This window comes from Belonocnema kinseyi, chromosome 7 (assembly GCF_010883055.1).
Source record: "Belonocnema kinseyi isolate 2016_QV_RU_SX_M_011 chromosome 7, B_treatae_v1, whole genome shotgun sequence".
Lineage (NCBI taxonomy): Eukaryota > Metazoa > Arthropoda > Insecta > Hymenoptera > Cynipidae > Belonocnema > Belonocnema kinseyi.
The window spans coordinates 8,118,961-8,137,008 of NC_046663.1; the positions used below are offsets into that span (position 1 = coordinate 8,118,961).

The following is an 18,048-nucleotide window of genomic DNA, read 5'->3' on the forward strand; positions in this document are numbered from 1 at the left end:
AAGGAGACTATATAGAAAAATAATCAATAGTATTTTTGTATTGTTTTATAAATAAATAAATATTAAAAAAGAATTCCGGTTAATATTTGATTCACCCTCGTAATTCAATATTCATAATATCACTAGATATATATAATCTTCAGTAAAAGTAATACTTTTCAGAATACGCTGCCAACACCATAGATGTTTAATTGTTAAATTTTTCAGTTATGAAATTATGCGGGTTTTATTGCGTAATTCTAAAAGAGAATTTTTATTGAAGGTTCTCAATTTTAAACGAAGGTAAGTAAATATAAATTAATTAATAATTTTTTGAAATAAATCGTAGTTAGAGTGTAAACTTTAGAAAAAAATTCAAAAAAATAATTCAAGTTAAAAGGATTTATGCATAAAAAACGTTTAAACTTCCAATTTTATTTCAGATGAAACAGGACCTTTTTTGTTTTTTAAATATTGATTGGAATGAGAAAATTTTTAGTTTTTGATTTTCATTGAATTGGCAATTCAAACCGCCAATTCAACGAAATTTTATATTTTAAGATTTTTGATAGAGTTTCCAAGGAGAAAATTATTTTGATTTTCAATATTTTATGAATTTAAAGGATAATTTTCTATTTGCAAAATTTTTATTGAGTTGGAAGGTAGGAAATTCTGTTTTTCAATTTTTTCAGAAGAAAAAGAGAAAAATTTTGTTAGGTTTCAACATTTTTTATAGAGTTGGAAGGGAGACAAATTTTGTTCTTTACTTTTCTGACTTGATAGAGGTAATTTTATCTTTCTAGAATTTTTATCGAGTTAAAGGTAGGAACTTTTCAATCTTTTTTTCTGTATTGGAATTTTTTATTTTTAAAATTTTTGTGGTGCTGAGAGTGTAATTATTTACAATGAAAATAATTATTTTTGGAAACCACAACTTACTCAAAAAGCTCAATTTTTATTACAAAATATTTTTTCACAAAAAAAAAGGAATTTTCAACAAGATAGTTACATTTAAAAACAATTAAATTAATTTTTAAAAAAATGTAACCACAATTCTCAAATTTCCGGTCCGAAAGATAAATTTTCTACAAAAAAAAAAGATAAATTTTTAAGAAATTAGATGTATTTTGAAAAAAATAGTTACATTTTCAATCAAACAGGTGAATTTTCAACGAAGGTTTAATTTCCGTCAAATAGATCTATTCTAGACAAAAAATGGAATATTTAAGTTTTCAGTTAAAAAAATTACTTTTCAATCGAAAAATCTCAACCTGATGATATTTCAGCGAAAAAGATTGATTTTTAACAAAATACAAATGAAAAAAAATACAATAACAAGGAAACGAATTTTTTAAATAATGGTTACATTTTCAAGTAAGTACATTAAGTTTTAACTGAAATAATGAATATTAAAAAAAAAATTTAACCCAATAATTGAATTTTTTACCAAAAATAATAATTTTCAACTAAATAGTTGACTTTTCAATTAGGAAGATTAAATATCTATCAAAAAAGACATTTTTTGAACAAAAATTGGAGTAGTTAAATTTTTAGTTAAAAAAAAAGAATTTTTGATCAAATAAATGGATTTTCAGCCAAAAAGATTAACTTTGAACAAAATAAATGAATTTAAAACCAAATTTTGATTTTTTAAAGAATTTTCAACCGAAGGAGATATATGTTAAACTAAACGTGGAATAGTTAAATTGTAAGTTAGAACATTTATTTTTAACAAAAAAAAAGCTTTTTCAACAAAATAGTTAAATTTTTAAGCAGAGAAATTAAGTTTTAACTAAAATAATTAATCTTCAACAACAACAAAAAATTGAATTTTTAACAAAGCAGTTTCATTTTCTACTAGTTGACCTTTGAACTATCAAAGGTTTTTCGTTTTAAAATGTTTTGCCACTGCTACCAGTTTTTTTATCAGTCAGATGTCGCAAAAAACAATGACTTTTTGACAATATAGTTACTTTTTTTTAATAATTAAATTTGCAACAAAAAATTTGAATTTTTGAACAAATGGTCAAATTTTGATACAAGAAAAAATTATACTTCAACCAAAATCAGTTTCTAGAACCAAATAATTGCATTTTGAAAAGAAAGATAAATTTTCAACAATAATAGATTAATGTACAATCCAAAAGGACAAATTTTCTGGTGAATTTACAACAACAATGTTGAATTTTTAAATAAGTAATGGCATTTTCAAAAAGCAAGTTTACTCGCATTGTGAAGCAAGAGACGAATTTTCAATAAGATAATTAAATTTTCAATAAAAAACTTGAATTTTCAATAAAATTATCGAAATTTTAATTCAAATAAATTAAAATTCAACGAAAAACAGTTGAAATTTTAACCGAAACGTTAAGTTTTCAAAGTTGAATTTTCCACAACAGTTGTATTTAAAACAGTTGTATTTTTGAGCAAAAACAAAATATGACTTTTTAACAAAATACTTGTATTTTCAATCTACGAAGATGAATCTTAAAAAATGGTGGAATTTTTATTCGAGAAAGATTAAAACAAAACGAAAAATAGTTGCCTTTTTACCCAAATAGTTAAATTTTCGAGAAAAGAGGCGAACTTCATAATAAAATTGTTCAATTTTTGACAAAATAATAAAAATTTTAATTAAAAACTTAATAGTCAGGAGGAAGCAACTGCAAAAAAAAAGTAATAAAAATAAGAGGAAAATAAATTACTAACAAGAAGATTATATTAGAGTAGCTGCAAAACTTTATTTTCAAAATTCCTCAACTTTCCCTGACTAATTTTTCATTTTTTCTACGATTAATATTCCAGGACAAAATAAATCAATTTTCTAATAAAATTATGAATCTTTAACTCGAACAGTTGAATTTTAAACCAAAAATATAAATTTGTAAATAATAAGATTAATTTTCAAACAAAAAGATCAATTTTTTAAAATAAAATACTTAAATTTTCATCGAAACACTTGGATTTACAATTAAAGAAGAAAAATTTTCAACCAAAAAGTTGACTTTTGAAATAAAAAAATATAATTTTTAACATAAAATAGAATTGTTGCATTTTTAAATAATTAAGTTTTAAGTTAAGAAAATCAATGTTCGACCAAAAAGAAACAAATTTACAATAAAATAGTTAAATTTTCGGTAAAAAAAATTCTTTTTCATTCAAAGAAAAAACCAGTTTTCAATCAAATAACTCACTTTTCAATCAAACAAGTGAGTTTTTAATTAAAATGATGAATTTACAATAAAAAAATAATTTTCAACGAGAGTTTATTTTTCAACCAAGAAAATATATCTCTATCTTAAAAGATGAATTTTCAACCAAAAATAATTTTTAAACAAGAAGATTAAATTTCAAAGAAAAAAATAATTTTCTATCAAAAAAGTCGATTTTTTAAAAACAATACTGAAATAGTTGAACTTTCAACCAAAAAAGAAAAAATGTCAATAAAATTGTTAAATTTTCCATAGAAAAATTCCTTTTCATCCAAACAAAAAACAAGTTTCCAATCAAATAGCTAATTTTTCAACGAAATTAGTGAATTTTTTATAAAAATGATGAATTTTCAATAAAAAAAAATAATCTTGAACAAAAAGGGGGTTTTTTCATTCAAGAAAATTTATTTTTATCCTAAAAGATGAATTTTCAACCAAAAAGAAGAATTTTCAAATAAGAAGATTAAAGTTCAAAGAAAAAAATCATTTTCTGCTTAAAAAAAGTCGATTTTTCAACAAAAGACGTTATATTTTTAACTATATAAATGAATTTTCACTTAAAAAAGACAAACTTACATCATAATTGTTAAATTTTGAACAAGAAAATATTATTTTTCAACCAAACTCATGAATGTTTAACAAAAATGATGAATCTTCAACTGGAATAGTGGAATTTTATACCAAAAAGATTAATTTTAAACCAAAAAGTTTAATTTTCTACACAAAAAGGCGAATTTTTTTGACAAAGTTTATAAATTTCAAAACAACTTGTTTAATTTCTAAGTAAAAAAAAGAATAAATTATGATTCAACTGGATTAAACTGAGACAATCTGAAAAATCTGTGATTGTAGATAAAGTAGAAATCACTTTTATAAATGAAAGTTTTCATTGTGATGAATAATTAACTGAAATACTTGAATTTTTGAGTAAAAAGACGATAATTTTTAACAAAATAAATGATTCTTCAATTTAAGAAGACAAATTTACATCATAATTGTTGACTTTTAAACAAGAAAAGATCAATTTTCAACCAAACTCATGAATGTTCAACAAAAATTATGAATATTCAACTGGAATATTCTAATTTTATACCAAAAAGATTATATTTAAACCATAATGTTTAATTTTTGACAAAGTTTATAAATTTATAAACAAATTGTTTAATTTCTAAGTTTTCAACCAAATAGAATAGATTTTCAATGAAAGTCAAATATCAACCAAAAAGATTGAATGCCTAAAAAAATCGATAAAAAACGGAATAGTTAAATATGTAGTTGAAAAAAATTAATTCAAAAAAATACTGATTTTCAAACAAAGAAATGAAATTTGAACCAAAAAAAATAATTTCCTAGAAAAAAGTATAATTTTTAACAAAATACTTGAATCTTTAACCAAATATTTTAATTTTTAATGAAATTTTCAACCTAATACTTGAATGTTTAACTAAAAAGGTTTACTTTATAACAAAAAGACAAATTTTTAACAAAATGGATGAATTTTAATTAAAAAGGATCAATTTTCAACTCTAAAACGTAAACTTTTAAATGTTCAACAAATTTGTCATAATATAGAATCAAGGTATAAAGAGAAGTTCAAATATTCAATAGAACTAGCAAAAATTAACCATTTTTTCTAAGTTTTGATTTTGAAAACCATTATTTAAATGTAAATAATGCAATGAAAATATGAAACATCCTTAAAACAAAAAATTGCAAAATAAATTAATTTTCAAATCAAATTAATGACGAATAATTAACTGCAATACTTGAATTTTTAAGTAAAAACAAGAATTTTTAAATAATAAGATTAATTTTCAAACAAAAAGATTAATTTTCTACCAAAAAATACACTTTTTCAATCAAAGGAGACAAATTTTCAAACAAATAGTTGAAATTTCAACCAGAAAAAAAAAATTTTAACAGAAAATAGAATAGTTACATTTTTAGTGAACAAAATATGAATTTTTATCTCAACTAATGAATTTGCAACGAAAGCGATGAATCTTGAACTGAAATAGTTAAACTTTATAAAAAAAAAATGTTTAAAGAAAAAGATAAATTATTGAACCAAAAAAGAAAAAAAAAATTCAATAAATTTGTTACATTTTCCGTAAAAAATTCCTTTTCATTCAAAGAAAAAAAAAGTTTTCAACAAAGCGTCTTTTTTTTCGAAGAAAATTTATTTCTAACCTAAAAGATGAATTTTTAACCAAAAAGATTAATTTCAAACCATAAAGGTTAATTTTCTACACAAAAAAGTCGAATTTTCGACAAGGTTTATAAATTTCAAAAGAACTTGTTTAATTTCTAAAAAAAAATCATAAAAATTACTATGAAAAATTAACTGAAATACTTGAATTTTTGATTAAAAACCAGAATTTTTAAATAATAAGATTAATTTTCAAACAAAAAGATTAATTTTCTATCAAAAAATACACTTTTTCAATCAAAGGATACAAATTTTTAAACAAATAGTTGAAATTTCAACCAGAAAGAAAACAATTTTTAACAGAAAATGGGATAGTTACATATTTAGCAAACAAAATATTAATTTTTATCTTAACTAATGAATTTACAGCGACAGCGATGAATCTTTAACTGAAATAGTTGAACTTTCAATCAAAAAAATAATTTTTAATAAAAAAAGATAAATTATTGAACCAAAAGAGAAAAAAATGTCAATAAAATTGTAAAATTTTCGATAAAAAATTCCTTTTCTTCCAAAGAAAAAAACAAGTTTTCAATCAAAATAATAAATTTTCGAATTAAAAAAAAAATGTCAACAAAAGCGTTTTTTTCAACCAAATAAATTTATTTCTAACCTGAGAGATGAATTTCAAACCTAAAAGATTAATTTTAAACCATAAAGTTTAATTTTATACACAAAAAAGGTGAATCTTTGACAAAGTTTATAAATTTCAAAACAACTTCTTTAATTTCTAAAGAAAAAAAAAAATTATGATTCAATTGGATTAAACTGAGATAATCTGAAAAATCTGTGACTAGATAAAGCAGAAATCACTTTTATAAATTGTAGTTTTCATTATGATGAATAATTAACTGAAATACTTGAATTTTTGATTCAAAAGATGATTTGATTAAAATTTTCAGTAAAAAAATTCCTTTTCTTCCATAGAAAAAACAAACCAGTGAATTTTTAATTAAAATGATGAATTTTCAATTAAAAAAAAAAATTTTCAACAAAAGGGTTTTTTTCAACCATGAAAATATAATTCTATCCTAAAACATGAATTTTCAAACAAGCAGATTAAGTTTCAAAGAAAAAAATCATTTTCTATAAAAAAGTCGATTTTTTAACAAGACGCTAATTTTTAAATAAATACATGAATTTTTAATTTAAAAAGACAAATTTGCATCATAATTGTTTAATTTTGAACAAAAATACCAAAAAGATTAATTTTAAACCATAAAGTTTAATTTTCTACACAAAAAAGGCGAATTTTTGACAGTGTTCATAAATTTCAAAACAACTTGTTTAATTTCTAAATAAAAAAAATTATTAATCAATTGGAATCAAACAAATATTTTAAATTTCAACGAGAAAAAAAATCAATTTAAAAAAAAAATGGAATAGTTACATTTTTAGTAAACACAATATTAATTTTCATCTTAACTAATGAATTTTCAACGAAAATGATGAATCTTTAACTGAAATAGTTAAACTTTCAAAAAAAAAAATTTTTGATGAAAAAGATAAGTTATTGAACTAAAAAAGAAAAAAAATTTCAATAAATTTGTTACATATTCCGTAAAAAAAATTCCTTTTCATTCAAAGGAAAAAAAAAATAATAAAAAAAAAGTTTTCAACAAAGCGTTTTTTTTAACCAAGAAAATTTATTTCTAACCTGAAAGATGAATTTCCAACCAAAAAGATTAATTTTAAACCATAAAGTTTAATTTTCTACACAAAAAAAAGGCGAATTTTTGAGTGTTCATAAATTTCAAAACAACTTGTTTAATTTCTAAATAAAAAAAAATATGATTCAATTGGATTAAACTGAGATAATCTGAAAAATCTGTGACTCTAGACTCTAGAAAAATTTTCAATCAAAGGAGACAAATTTTCAAACAAATAATTTAAATTTCAACCAGAAAAAAATCAATTTTTAAAAGAAAATGGAATAGTTACATTTTTAGTAAACAAAATATTAATTTTCATCTTAACTAATTAATTTTCAACCAAAATGAAGAATCTTTAACTAAACCAGTTGAACTTTAAAAAAAATAATAATTTTTAATAAAAAAGATAATTGACATCTTTTATTGACATCTTGTATTGACAACATTTTCTGAAACTTGAAAAAAAATTGTCTAAAATGTTGAAAATGCTCTAATTTTTTTAAATTGTGTGCTAATCGAAAAATTCGGCTAGAATAGTTTGAAATTTATTTGGTATCTACTGAAAATTTTGAATAACATTTTTGGATTTATGAAAAAAATAATTTTTTTTTTGACATTTTTCAAATTTTTAAAAAGTATATAACTTTTCCACTTTTCATGAAAATTAAACAAATTAAACATCTATGAGAAACTTTGACAAAAATTTTTATAAGTTCAAAAAAAAATTGAAAATTTTGAAAATGCTATGATTTTTTTAATTTTGGGGTAATCGAAAAATTCAGGTAGAATAGTTTTGAAATATATTTGGTATCTGGTGAAAATTTTAAATGAAATTTTTGGATCTATAAAAAAATAATTTTTTCTACTTTTTTTTAAGTTTAAAAATTTTTAAAAGTATATAACTTTTCTGATTTTCTTCAAAATAAAAAATGTTATTTAGATAATTTGCAAGTCTTTTACCCATCTATAAGAAACTTTGACAACAATTTATAGAATTTCAACAACAAAAAAAGATTCAAAATTTTGAAAATGCTCTCAATTTTTTAATTTTGGTTCGAAATATCTGATTAACGAACTTAGCCTTTATTTTGGGGACCTTCAGAAGTGTATCAAATGCGGACTCGATTGGACAAATCCTTCAAAAGTTAGCGTGGCTACAACACATACAGACAGACAGACACCGATGAAATTTTACTGTTTTCGGATTGTGTGAGTGCCGAAACGTAAAAATCCGTTAAAAATCAGAGATTGAAAATTTGGATTATGATTCAATTGGATTAAATTGAGATAATCTGAAAAATCTGTAACTGTAGATAAAGTAGAAATCACTTTTATAAAAAGAAGTTTTTATTATAATAATAATTATTAATAAAACAATCAAAACTTCAATTTTACTGGAATCAGAAGTGAATGCCCGGTTGTTTTCCGGGTAATTTCCCGATCAAGTCGACACCCTGAAGATGGTTATTTTTCATAAACTGTTAGTCAACAATCAAGTTATCCAATAAATTAATCATTAATAAATACATAAATAAATAAAACTAAAATCGGTTTATGAGGGAATTGATGAGAGGAAAATTGGAAGAAGGTGCCTTTCGATTGTCGAATTGAATCCCACTTACTTTTTAGCTTGTATTCATTATTACAGATACATTTATACATGTACATATACACACACATTTATGCATGAATGTATATATATGTATAGAATTTTCGACATGCTTCAGTTTTTAGATCTCGCCGTTCTGTTCGTTTTTAAAACGAATTTTTTCATCGTCGTCGTCATTATTACCACCAGTCGTGTGTATATCACGCGTTCACGTCTTACGAAAAGCGTAGATATGTCATATGTCGCGTGTAGTGCCTCTACCTAAATTTCCTACCACGATTGCGCGCGGCGACGATTATACTCATGCTCATCATCATTTTTTTTTTTTTTCATCACTTTCATCCATTTTTGTCTTTTATTATTTCTTCTTCTCGTTTTCTTTTTCTTTTTGGTAAGTCGCTTTCCGCAAGTCCGTCGCACGAATTCACAAATACGACCCGGACTTTCATCTGCAAAATGAACCCTCGACACATCATCATCATGATGATCATCATCATCATCATCATCATCATCATTATCATTATCAGCAAAGATCCATCCGAAATCTAATCCGTATTCTAAATAATTAATAAGCTCTACTTGCATTATTTCTAAATTTCACAAAACACGTAACTTTACGATTCACCAATTCGTCACATTCAACACTCATCAAAATGATTCCGTTCAGACATCAGAACAGACACATCTACATTATATCTTCGAATATAAATATATCGTCGTATGCAATCATCAATTCTAGTTAGCACTAATAGTATCTTTAAAAGTAGTAATCTTGATGACAAAAGAGGGGACGAGCTGACGCTAAAAGCATACATGTTCTTTCAACCAAACTCGAGGATTCAGCTTTTTCCTCTTCCTCCTCTTCTTTTATATCCCCCCGAATTTTCATATGTCCCTCAAGAAGATTACAGAATCGAGTGATTTTATCAATCTTATCAATCGCCTAGAGGGGTGGGTGGGGGACTTGGTAGGGAGTGAGGGGGGGGGGGGGGCTCGAATCGAGAATCAAAAGTAGTCATCATTTCAAGTTCATCATCGAAGCTCAAGATTCTTCAAAATACGCGATGTATCCTGACCATCGTAATACTGTTTGTAAAAAATTAGTTACTTGAGAAATCTGGATTAAAGGTACGAATTATGCCAATCGTTTCACTTCGGCTTCCGGCTTTTAAAAGGTTAATGATACTAGCATAGATATAATAGTCTAATAACTATAATAAGAATGATAGCAAACTTCTAGTGCAGCAATTATTAATCTTGTTTTTTTTTTTTTTTTTTTTTGTTTAACACTACTTGTGATGATTTAACCACTGATACGAAAATCACCTCGACTTGTTTTATTCATAAATCAATTCTCGTTTTGGATGAAAATTAATTTTTATTTTTCACCAAGGACACAGCCAAGAATATGGGTTACTTGGGATCGACAATCCTACGTCAAATTCTTCTTCAATTTTTCAATCTATATTTGCTAAATCTCGATGAAAAAAAAAAAAAAAAAACAATGAAAATTTAGCGCGAAATAGAAAAAAAAAAAAAATATGTATAGATTATTGTCCGGTAGAAACAAGATTTCGTTCCTTGACGACACTACCGGGTTGAAAATTAAAAGACTAACTAAAACGTAATGTCCTTTACCCTCGAGATGCAATTTCTTTGAACACGGCGGGTACACAACTTTCATACACGAATTCTTCGAGATCAGCAGTCCGTTCAAAACGTCTGCTCTTCGGTCTTTTCCGCATCGGATGAAAGAGCCTCTCGTAGCGTTTCCATGCAAGGCTTTGGAATCAGTGTGCCTACAATCTTCAGACCTTCGTCTGGAAACAAAACAAAAACACACCTTTTCTAGTTTTTTTTTCCTCTTTTTTTTTCACTTGCAAATATCGAGAAGGTTTTCAGAATTACAGGGTTGCTACAAAATTCCATTTTCGAAATTCCTAGAACTTTTTCTTCTGGCCACTTTTTCTTTTTCCTCTTCCGTTATACATTTTTTATTTCAGGAATCGAATCCATTTCAAATCAGGCAGGTTCTAGACTTGAAATTGCAGAATCTCTCGGGGACGAAATATGTTATTTTTTTAGAGGAAATTAAGAGATTCGTGTTTTTGCGTATTTCAATTTTTGGCTTTGTTAAAAAAAAAAAATTGTTTTTAAATTTATATAACTTTTGGATTAATATATTTCAGACTTCTTTCCAGATTCTGGATTTTTTTAAAAAACCCATACATATATTTCTTGCCTATGTTTTGTTGAATTTGTATTATCATGAGGAAAATAAATTCTGATTTTTATGCGGGCAAATAAGTTTTGTGGCCAGGAGAATTTTTTTTCATGAAACCGAATTCCCGCAATTTTTCTTACAAATAATAAATTAATATGAAATTAATATGATTAATTTCATATTAATCATATATTCTTTTTATAAAATATAAAACAATAACTTGTTTTTTCTCTGGATGAAAAGGGATTTTTTTACGGAAAATTAAAAAATTTTATTGAACAAGTTTTTCTTTTTTGATTCAATAATTTATCTTTTTTATTAAAAATAATTTATACAAATAATAAATTCATAATTTTGATTGAAAACTTGTTTTTTCTTTGAAACGAAAAGAATTTTTTTACCGAAAATTTTACAATTTTATTGAAAATTTTTTTTCTTTTTCTGTTCAATAATTTATCTTTTTTATTAAAAATTATTTTTTTGGTTGAAAGTTCAACTATTTCAGTTAAAGAATCATCATTTTCGTTGAAATTTCATTAGTTCAGATAAAAATTAATATTTTGTGTACTAAAAATGTAACTATTCTATTTTTTGTTAAAAATTATGTTAAAAAAAATTAATTTTTTCTGAACGAAAAAATTTTTAAAAAATATTTTTCACTGTTAAGAGAGTTTTACAAAAAGTTGTTTTATAGTTCTTTTACTCAATCTTTATGAAATATTTAAAATATTTGTGAAATGTTTCTGTAATCTTTGTGTTCGATTGAAATAATTGCAATTTTTTAAATCTTCTCTAATTTATTGAATTTTTTTTTTTGAATTTGTTCAAAACCTTCAAAATGACCTTAAATATTTGAATTTTTTTTGTTAATTATTGAAATCACAAAAATATTTGAAGACTGCCCAATTTTTGAAATCTTTTTGAATTTTTTAAAAAATATTTTGAAGTATTTGAAATCTTTGTGCATATTTTGAAACAAATTCACAAATTTTTGCGAACATGAGTCGTCTTTGAAATCCTTCAAAATTTTTTATATCTGTAAATTTGTTGAAATTTTTTGAAGTCCTTAAAATCCTTGAATTCTTTGTGAAATTTTTGAAATATTTTTAAATCTTTAAAATATTTATGAAATTTTTTTGAATCTTTGTTTCTGCAAAAGTTTGCGTTCGTTTGAAATAATTGGAATTTTCTCCAATTTATTGAAATCTTTTGAAATTGTTCAAAAACTTCAAAATGATCTGAAATATTTGAATTTCTTTAAATTATTGAAATCACTAAAATGTTTAAAATCTTTGTAAATTTGTTGAAATATTTTGAAGTATTTAAAATTTTTAAGAAATCTTGAAATTTCTGTGAAATCTTTTTAAATTTTTTGTAAAATCTTTCTAATCCTTAAAATCCCGGAATTCTTTAAAATCTTTGTGAAATATTCGGAAATCTTTATGAAATATATAAAATATTTGTGAAATGTTTCTGTAATATTTATTTGTGGAAACGTTTTTCTTCGTTTGAAGTCATTCCAATTTTTTGAAATTTTGGAAAACCTTCAAATTGATCTGAAATCTTTAAAAAAATTTTAATTATTGAAATATTATGAAATCCTGATGAATTCATTGAAATAATTGTGCAATATTTTCTACATCTTTTGTATTTATTTTAAATAACTGAAATACTTTGAAGAATCTAAAATCTTTGTGAAATCTTGAAATTTTTGTGAAATATTTTTAAATCTTTGAATTCTGTGAAATCTATGTGAAAATTTTTAAAATATTTTTAAGTAATTGTAAAATGTTTCTGTAATCTTTGTTTTTGAAAACTTTTGTGTTCATTTGAAATCACTGCAATTTTTTGAAATCTTCTAAATTGTATTGAAAACTTTTTAAATTGCCGAAAACCTTCGAAATTATCTGAAATTTTTTAGATTATTGAAATATTATCAAATTCTTTATGAATTCTTTGAAATAATTGTGAAATCCTTTTTACATCTTTTATATTTATTCGAAATCATTAAAATATTTTTAAGTATTTAAAATCTATTAGATATCTTGAAATTTCTGTGAAATCTTTTTAAATTTTTGTAAAATCTTTCTAATCCTTGAAATCCTTGAATTATTTGAAATTTTTGTGAATTTTTTGAAATATTTTGAAATTTTTATGAAATATTTAAAATATTTGTAAAATGTTTTTTAATCTTTGTTTACGAAAACTTTTGTGTTCGTTTGACATTATTGAAATTTTTTGAAATATTTTCAAATTTATTGAAATTTTTGAAAACCTACAAAATGATCTAAAATAATAATTCGTTTGTTTAATTATTGAAATCACTAAAATATTTTAAATCTTTGTGAAATTTTTGAAATATTTATGAAAAGTTTCATTAATCTTTGTTTGGGAAAAATTTTTTGTTCGTTTGAAATCACTGCAATTTTTTGAATTCTTCTCAAATTTATTGAAATCTTTTGAAATTGTTGAAAACCTTCGAAACGATCTAAAATTTTCTAAATGATGAAATTAAAGAATCAAGCAATGAACTTTAAAAATTATATTTTTTTAAAAGTAATTTTAAGCTAGACAAATTAAAAAATTAAAAAACATTTTTTTAAATTAGAATTTAAATTATTTTCATTTTAAATACTGTAAGTATCCTTCAAAGCATCATTAAAAAATCATTGTTAAAATTTTTTCGAAACATTTAAATATATTTTTTAATTGATTGAATTTTTCCTACAACTTTTAGAAAATCCTGCAAATTAACAAAAAATCCTTAAAATTTGAATTTACAAATAAAAATAGGAACACTTATTATATTTTGAAAAAATTAGATTTGCTGCAAATACCCACAGCCGAATTTAAAACAAAATGCAGATTTTTGCAGATTTTAACCAAAAAAAATAGAAACTTTTTAAGAATTGTGAAAGGCTTAAAAAGAAAAAAAACATCTTAAGATTCCTAGGAAAATTAAAAATGATTTTTCATTAAAAAAAATTATTTTAACAGAAAATTTAAAAAGCTTTTAAGATTTTAATTTTAAAATGTATTCAGAAGTTCTTAACAAAAATGTTAACACACTTGTTTCCAATTACTTGAAGACATTTCAAGTTTTTAATTAATGTAAAATCTGAAATATCTTAATGAAGTCAAAAGTTACATAAGTTTAAAGAAAAAATTGGGGTTTTTTTTTTTAACAAAACTAAAAATTCAAATACGCATAACTCCGTAATTTTTTTTTTACGTCCCCTGAGAGATTCTGCAACTTCAAGTGTAGAACCTGCCTGATTTAAAAAGGATTCGATCCAGGCATAAAAAGCGAGAATCTAGAAGATCAATATTAATTTAAAAAGGTTTTTTTTTTAAATTTATTTTTAAGACTTTTAGTTATGAGTCATAAATAATTTCATAAATATAATAATAATAAATATAATTTTTTTCAGTAATTAAAGAAAAAAATTTCATAAAAAATACTGAATTTTCTACAAAAAAGTGAAATTTTCAAGCCGAATATATGAATTTCTAACAAATAAGTTAATTTCTAACATATTTGTTGAATTTTGGAGAGAGAAAAAAAAACGAATTTTCTACAACCCGACAATATAAATATTCTACAAAAATAACTGATTCTTAAACACAAAAAAAAAAACGAGTTTGACACGAACGCAATGAATTTTCAACTACAAATTTTAATAAAAAATATTTAAAAAATGAAATAATTATATTTGTAGTTAAACATAAAATTTCAGAAAAAGAAATTATTTTTTAACTGCAAGAAAAATAGTTAACAAATGATATGCATTTCTAGCTAAAAAAAGATCACTTTTTAACCATAAAAAACAAAATTTCAAGAAAATATTTTAATTACTATCCAGACATAAACTTCAAAAAAACAACTTTACACCAAGAAGTTCAATATTGTATCACGAAACACGAATTTTCAACCAAGAAGATCAATTTTCAAAAAAGAAAATGAAGCTTTTATAAAAAATGAAGTTGAAAAAAAATTACATGAATTAAAAAAAAAAACTATCAACAAAATACATAAATTTCCTGATCAAAAAGATACATTTTTGACAAAAAATTGATTAGTTATAATTTCAGCTAAACACAATCAATTTAAAAAAAAAATCATTTTTTTACATAATAGCTAAATTATTAACCAAAAACATGAATTTTCAACAAGAAAGAGAACTTTTCGAACAAGAGAATTAATTTTCATCCAAAAGAGATAAATTTTTAACAAAATAAATGATTTTTTAACTAGAAAAATACGATTTTTTGAACAAATACACGCATTTTCAGCTAAAAGAGATAAATTGCCAACAAAAAATGGTAAATTTATATTTTCAGTTAATCAAAATCAACCTTTAACCATAAAAAAAAACGAATTTTCAACGAAACAGTTAAATTATCAACCAAACACATGAATTTTCAAAAAAAAATATTAATTTTTTAGTAAGAAATTTAATATTATACCACAAAATACGAATTTTTAACAAAAAAAGATAAATTTTCAAACAAGAAAATTAATTTTCTACCAAAAGAAATAAAGTTTTAACAAAATACACGAATTTTCAAACAAAATAGATAAAAAAAATGCATTTTAACCATTTATTTCCACTTTAACTGAGTAATTAAATTTTCAACAAAAAAAAAAAGAAGATAAATTTTTAACCAAGCATGGGATAGTTAAAGAGTCAGTTAAAAAAAAAAGAATTTTCAAACAAATAAAAAGTATTTTCAACATAGTTAAATAAGGTCTTTGAATTAAAATAATGAATTATCAACAAAAAAATTGAGTTTTTAACTAAGTATTTCAATGTTCAACTGAGTAGTTGAAGTTGAAAAAAAAGGATAAATTGTAAATGAAGTATGGAATAGTTAAATTTTTAATAAAAAAATTAATCTTAAAAAATATATATAATTTGGAACCAAAAAATCTAAATTTTCAACCAAGTGAATATTTCAACGAAAAATTATTTTAATTCTAAACCAACAAGAGTTGAATTCCACCAAAAACGTTGAATTTTCAAGAAAATAGTCGAATTTTGAACCAAAAAATTTTATTTGCAACCAAATAGAAAAAAGGTGAGATTTTTGTGATCATAGATTCATTTTTAAACGAAAAAAAAACGATTTATCAACCAAGAAAGATTTTTCAGCCAATAAAGTAATAATTCCATCCAATATGTTGTATTTTCATGTCAAAAAGACGATTTTCCTACAAAAAAAGGTGAATTTTCAAACCAAACAGTTGAATTCTGTAATAAAATAGTTGAATATTCAACCCAAATTCAACAATTCTTTTATTTCAACTACTAATATTTAAATTTTTATATAAATTAATTTTATATTAATTTTTTATTTCAACTACTAATATTTAAAATTCAGTACATATTTAGGTAAAATTAATGTGGATACTATACTGAATTCATTTTAAACCGCTTAAAATCCCGACTTTTTCAAGCAAAAATTAGAATTTTCAAAAAGATAGAAAGATGAATATTTGAGCAAATAGTTAAATTTTTAAACACATAACTGCACTTTTAACTAAAAATGATCAGTCTCGATTGAAAATAAGATAGTTAAATAGTGAAAAAAATTAATTTTTCACAGAAAACTAAGTTTTATTTTTTTAAACAAATTGAGTTTCATTTTCAACCAAGTAGTTTAATTTTGTAACTGAAAAAAGCATTCTTAACCAATATGATGAATAATTAACTGGAATACTTTAATTTTCAATGAAATAGTTGAATATCGAACTAAAAATGATCAATTTTCCACCAATCATTAAATAGTGAAATTTTCGGTTAAATATAATTTTATTAAAATTTAATATTATAAGTAAACACTGCTGAATCATCAACTGGAGCAGCTGAATTTTGAACCAAAAGGATAAATTTTCAGCAAAAAGATTAACTTTCAACTTAGAAGATTAATTTTTATAAAAAAAAGTCGAATATCTGACTAAAAAACATAATTTTTTAACCAAAAAGTGAATAGTTACATTTACAGTAAAAGAAATTAATTTTTTTTAAATTTCAACTAAATAGTTAAAGTTGCTAATGGAATAGTTACATTTTCAGTAAAAAAATTAATTGTCAACCAAAAAAAAAAAAAACAACTAATTTACAATAATATAGTTCATTTTTTAACCAAAGAGGTGAGTTTTTGATTAAAAAGATAAAGCTTTAACCAAAAATATAATTTTTAACAAAAAAGTACCTTTCAACCAAGTAATTCAATCTTTATTTCAAAAACATGAATTCTGAACGAAAACTGTAGTAGTTAATATTTTAACCAAAAAAGATTATATTTTTAATCAGAAACAATGAAATTAAGCCAAAGAGAACGATTTTTCGACAAAATAAATGAATTTACAACGAGAAACTTTAATTTTCAACCTAAAACGGAACAGTTACATTTTTAGTTGAAAAAAAAAATAATTTCAAGCAAAAAAAAAAAACAAATTTTCAACAAAAAAGTACAATATACTAAAATAAATCTACCTTTACAAATGAAAAACGATTTTTATTCAATTTAATATTGTATTTAAAAAAAAAATTAACAGAGTGTCTAGCGATTTTTAGGAATAAAATTCAAGGTCTTTTTCAGGTTTTTCAGGAAAAGAAATCAAATTTTCCAGGTCTCCTTTTTACATCAAATAGTGAAATAAACGTTTGCCATACATGTAAAAAATTAGCCATTTGATTTTTTATTGGCCAAAAATTTCTAAAGAAAGCCAAATCGTAAATAAACAATTTCTTAATTTTTTGCGAACAAGAGTCGTCTTTCTGAAATCTTTAGGAATATTTTAAAAACATTGTAATGTCTTTGAAATCATTGAAATCTTTGTGAAGTATTACAAACTTTACTGAAAGCTTCACATTTTGGTGAAATCTTTGAGAAATATTTTGGCATTTTTCAAAGCTATTGTAAAATCTTGAAAATTCTTGAAATCTTTGAAATCTTTCTTTGATCTTTGTTTGCGAAATTTTTTTTGTTTCTTTAAAATCATTGAAGTCTTTTAAAATCTTCTCAAACGTGTTGAAACCTTTTGAAATCGCTTGAAATCTTTTGAAATCCTTATGAATTCTATAAAGAAATTTTGAAATCTTCTCGAAGTCTTTTTTATTCGTTTGAAATCACTGGAATATTTGAAATATTTGTAA

The 18,048-nt window shown here is 22.8% G+C and overlaps 1 protein-coding gene across 1 annotated transcript in view; it reads right to left on the reverse strand.

Annotated features, from left to right (window-relative positions):
- Nucleotides 1-9,906: 9,906 nt before the first annotated feature.
- LOC117176023 (protein strawberry notch) overlaps nucleotides 9,907-18,048 on the reverse strand; it is an 87,927-nt gene continuing 79,785 nt past the window's right edge. The window contains exon 15 of the mRNA XM_033365986.1: nucleotides 9,907-10,481. Within this exon, the coding sequence (XP_033221877.1) occupies nucleotides 10,375-10,481 (107 nt within the window). The 3' untranslated portion in view covers nucleotides 9,907-10,374. The remainder of the gene's footprint in view (nucleotides 10,482-18,048) is intronic.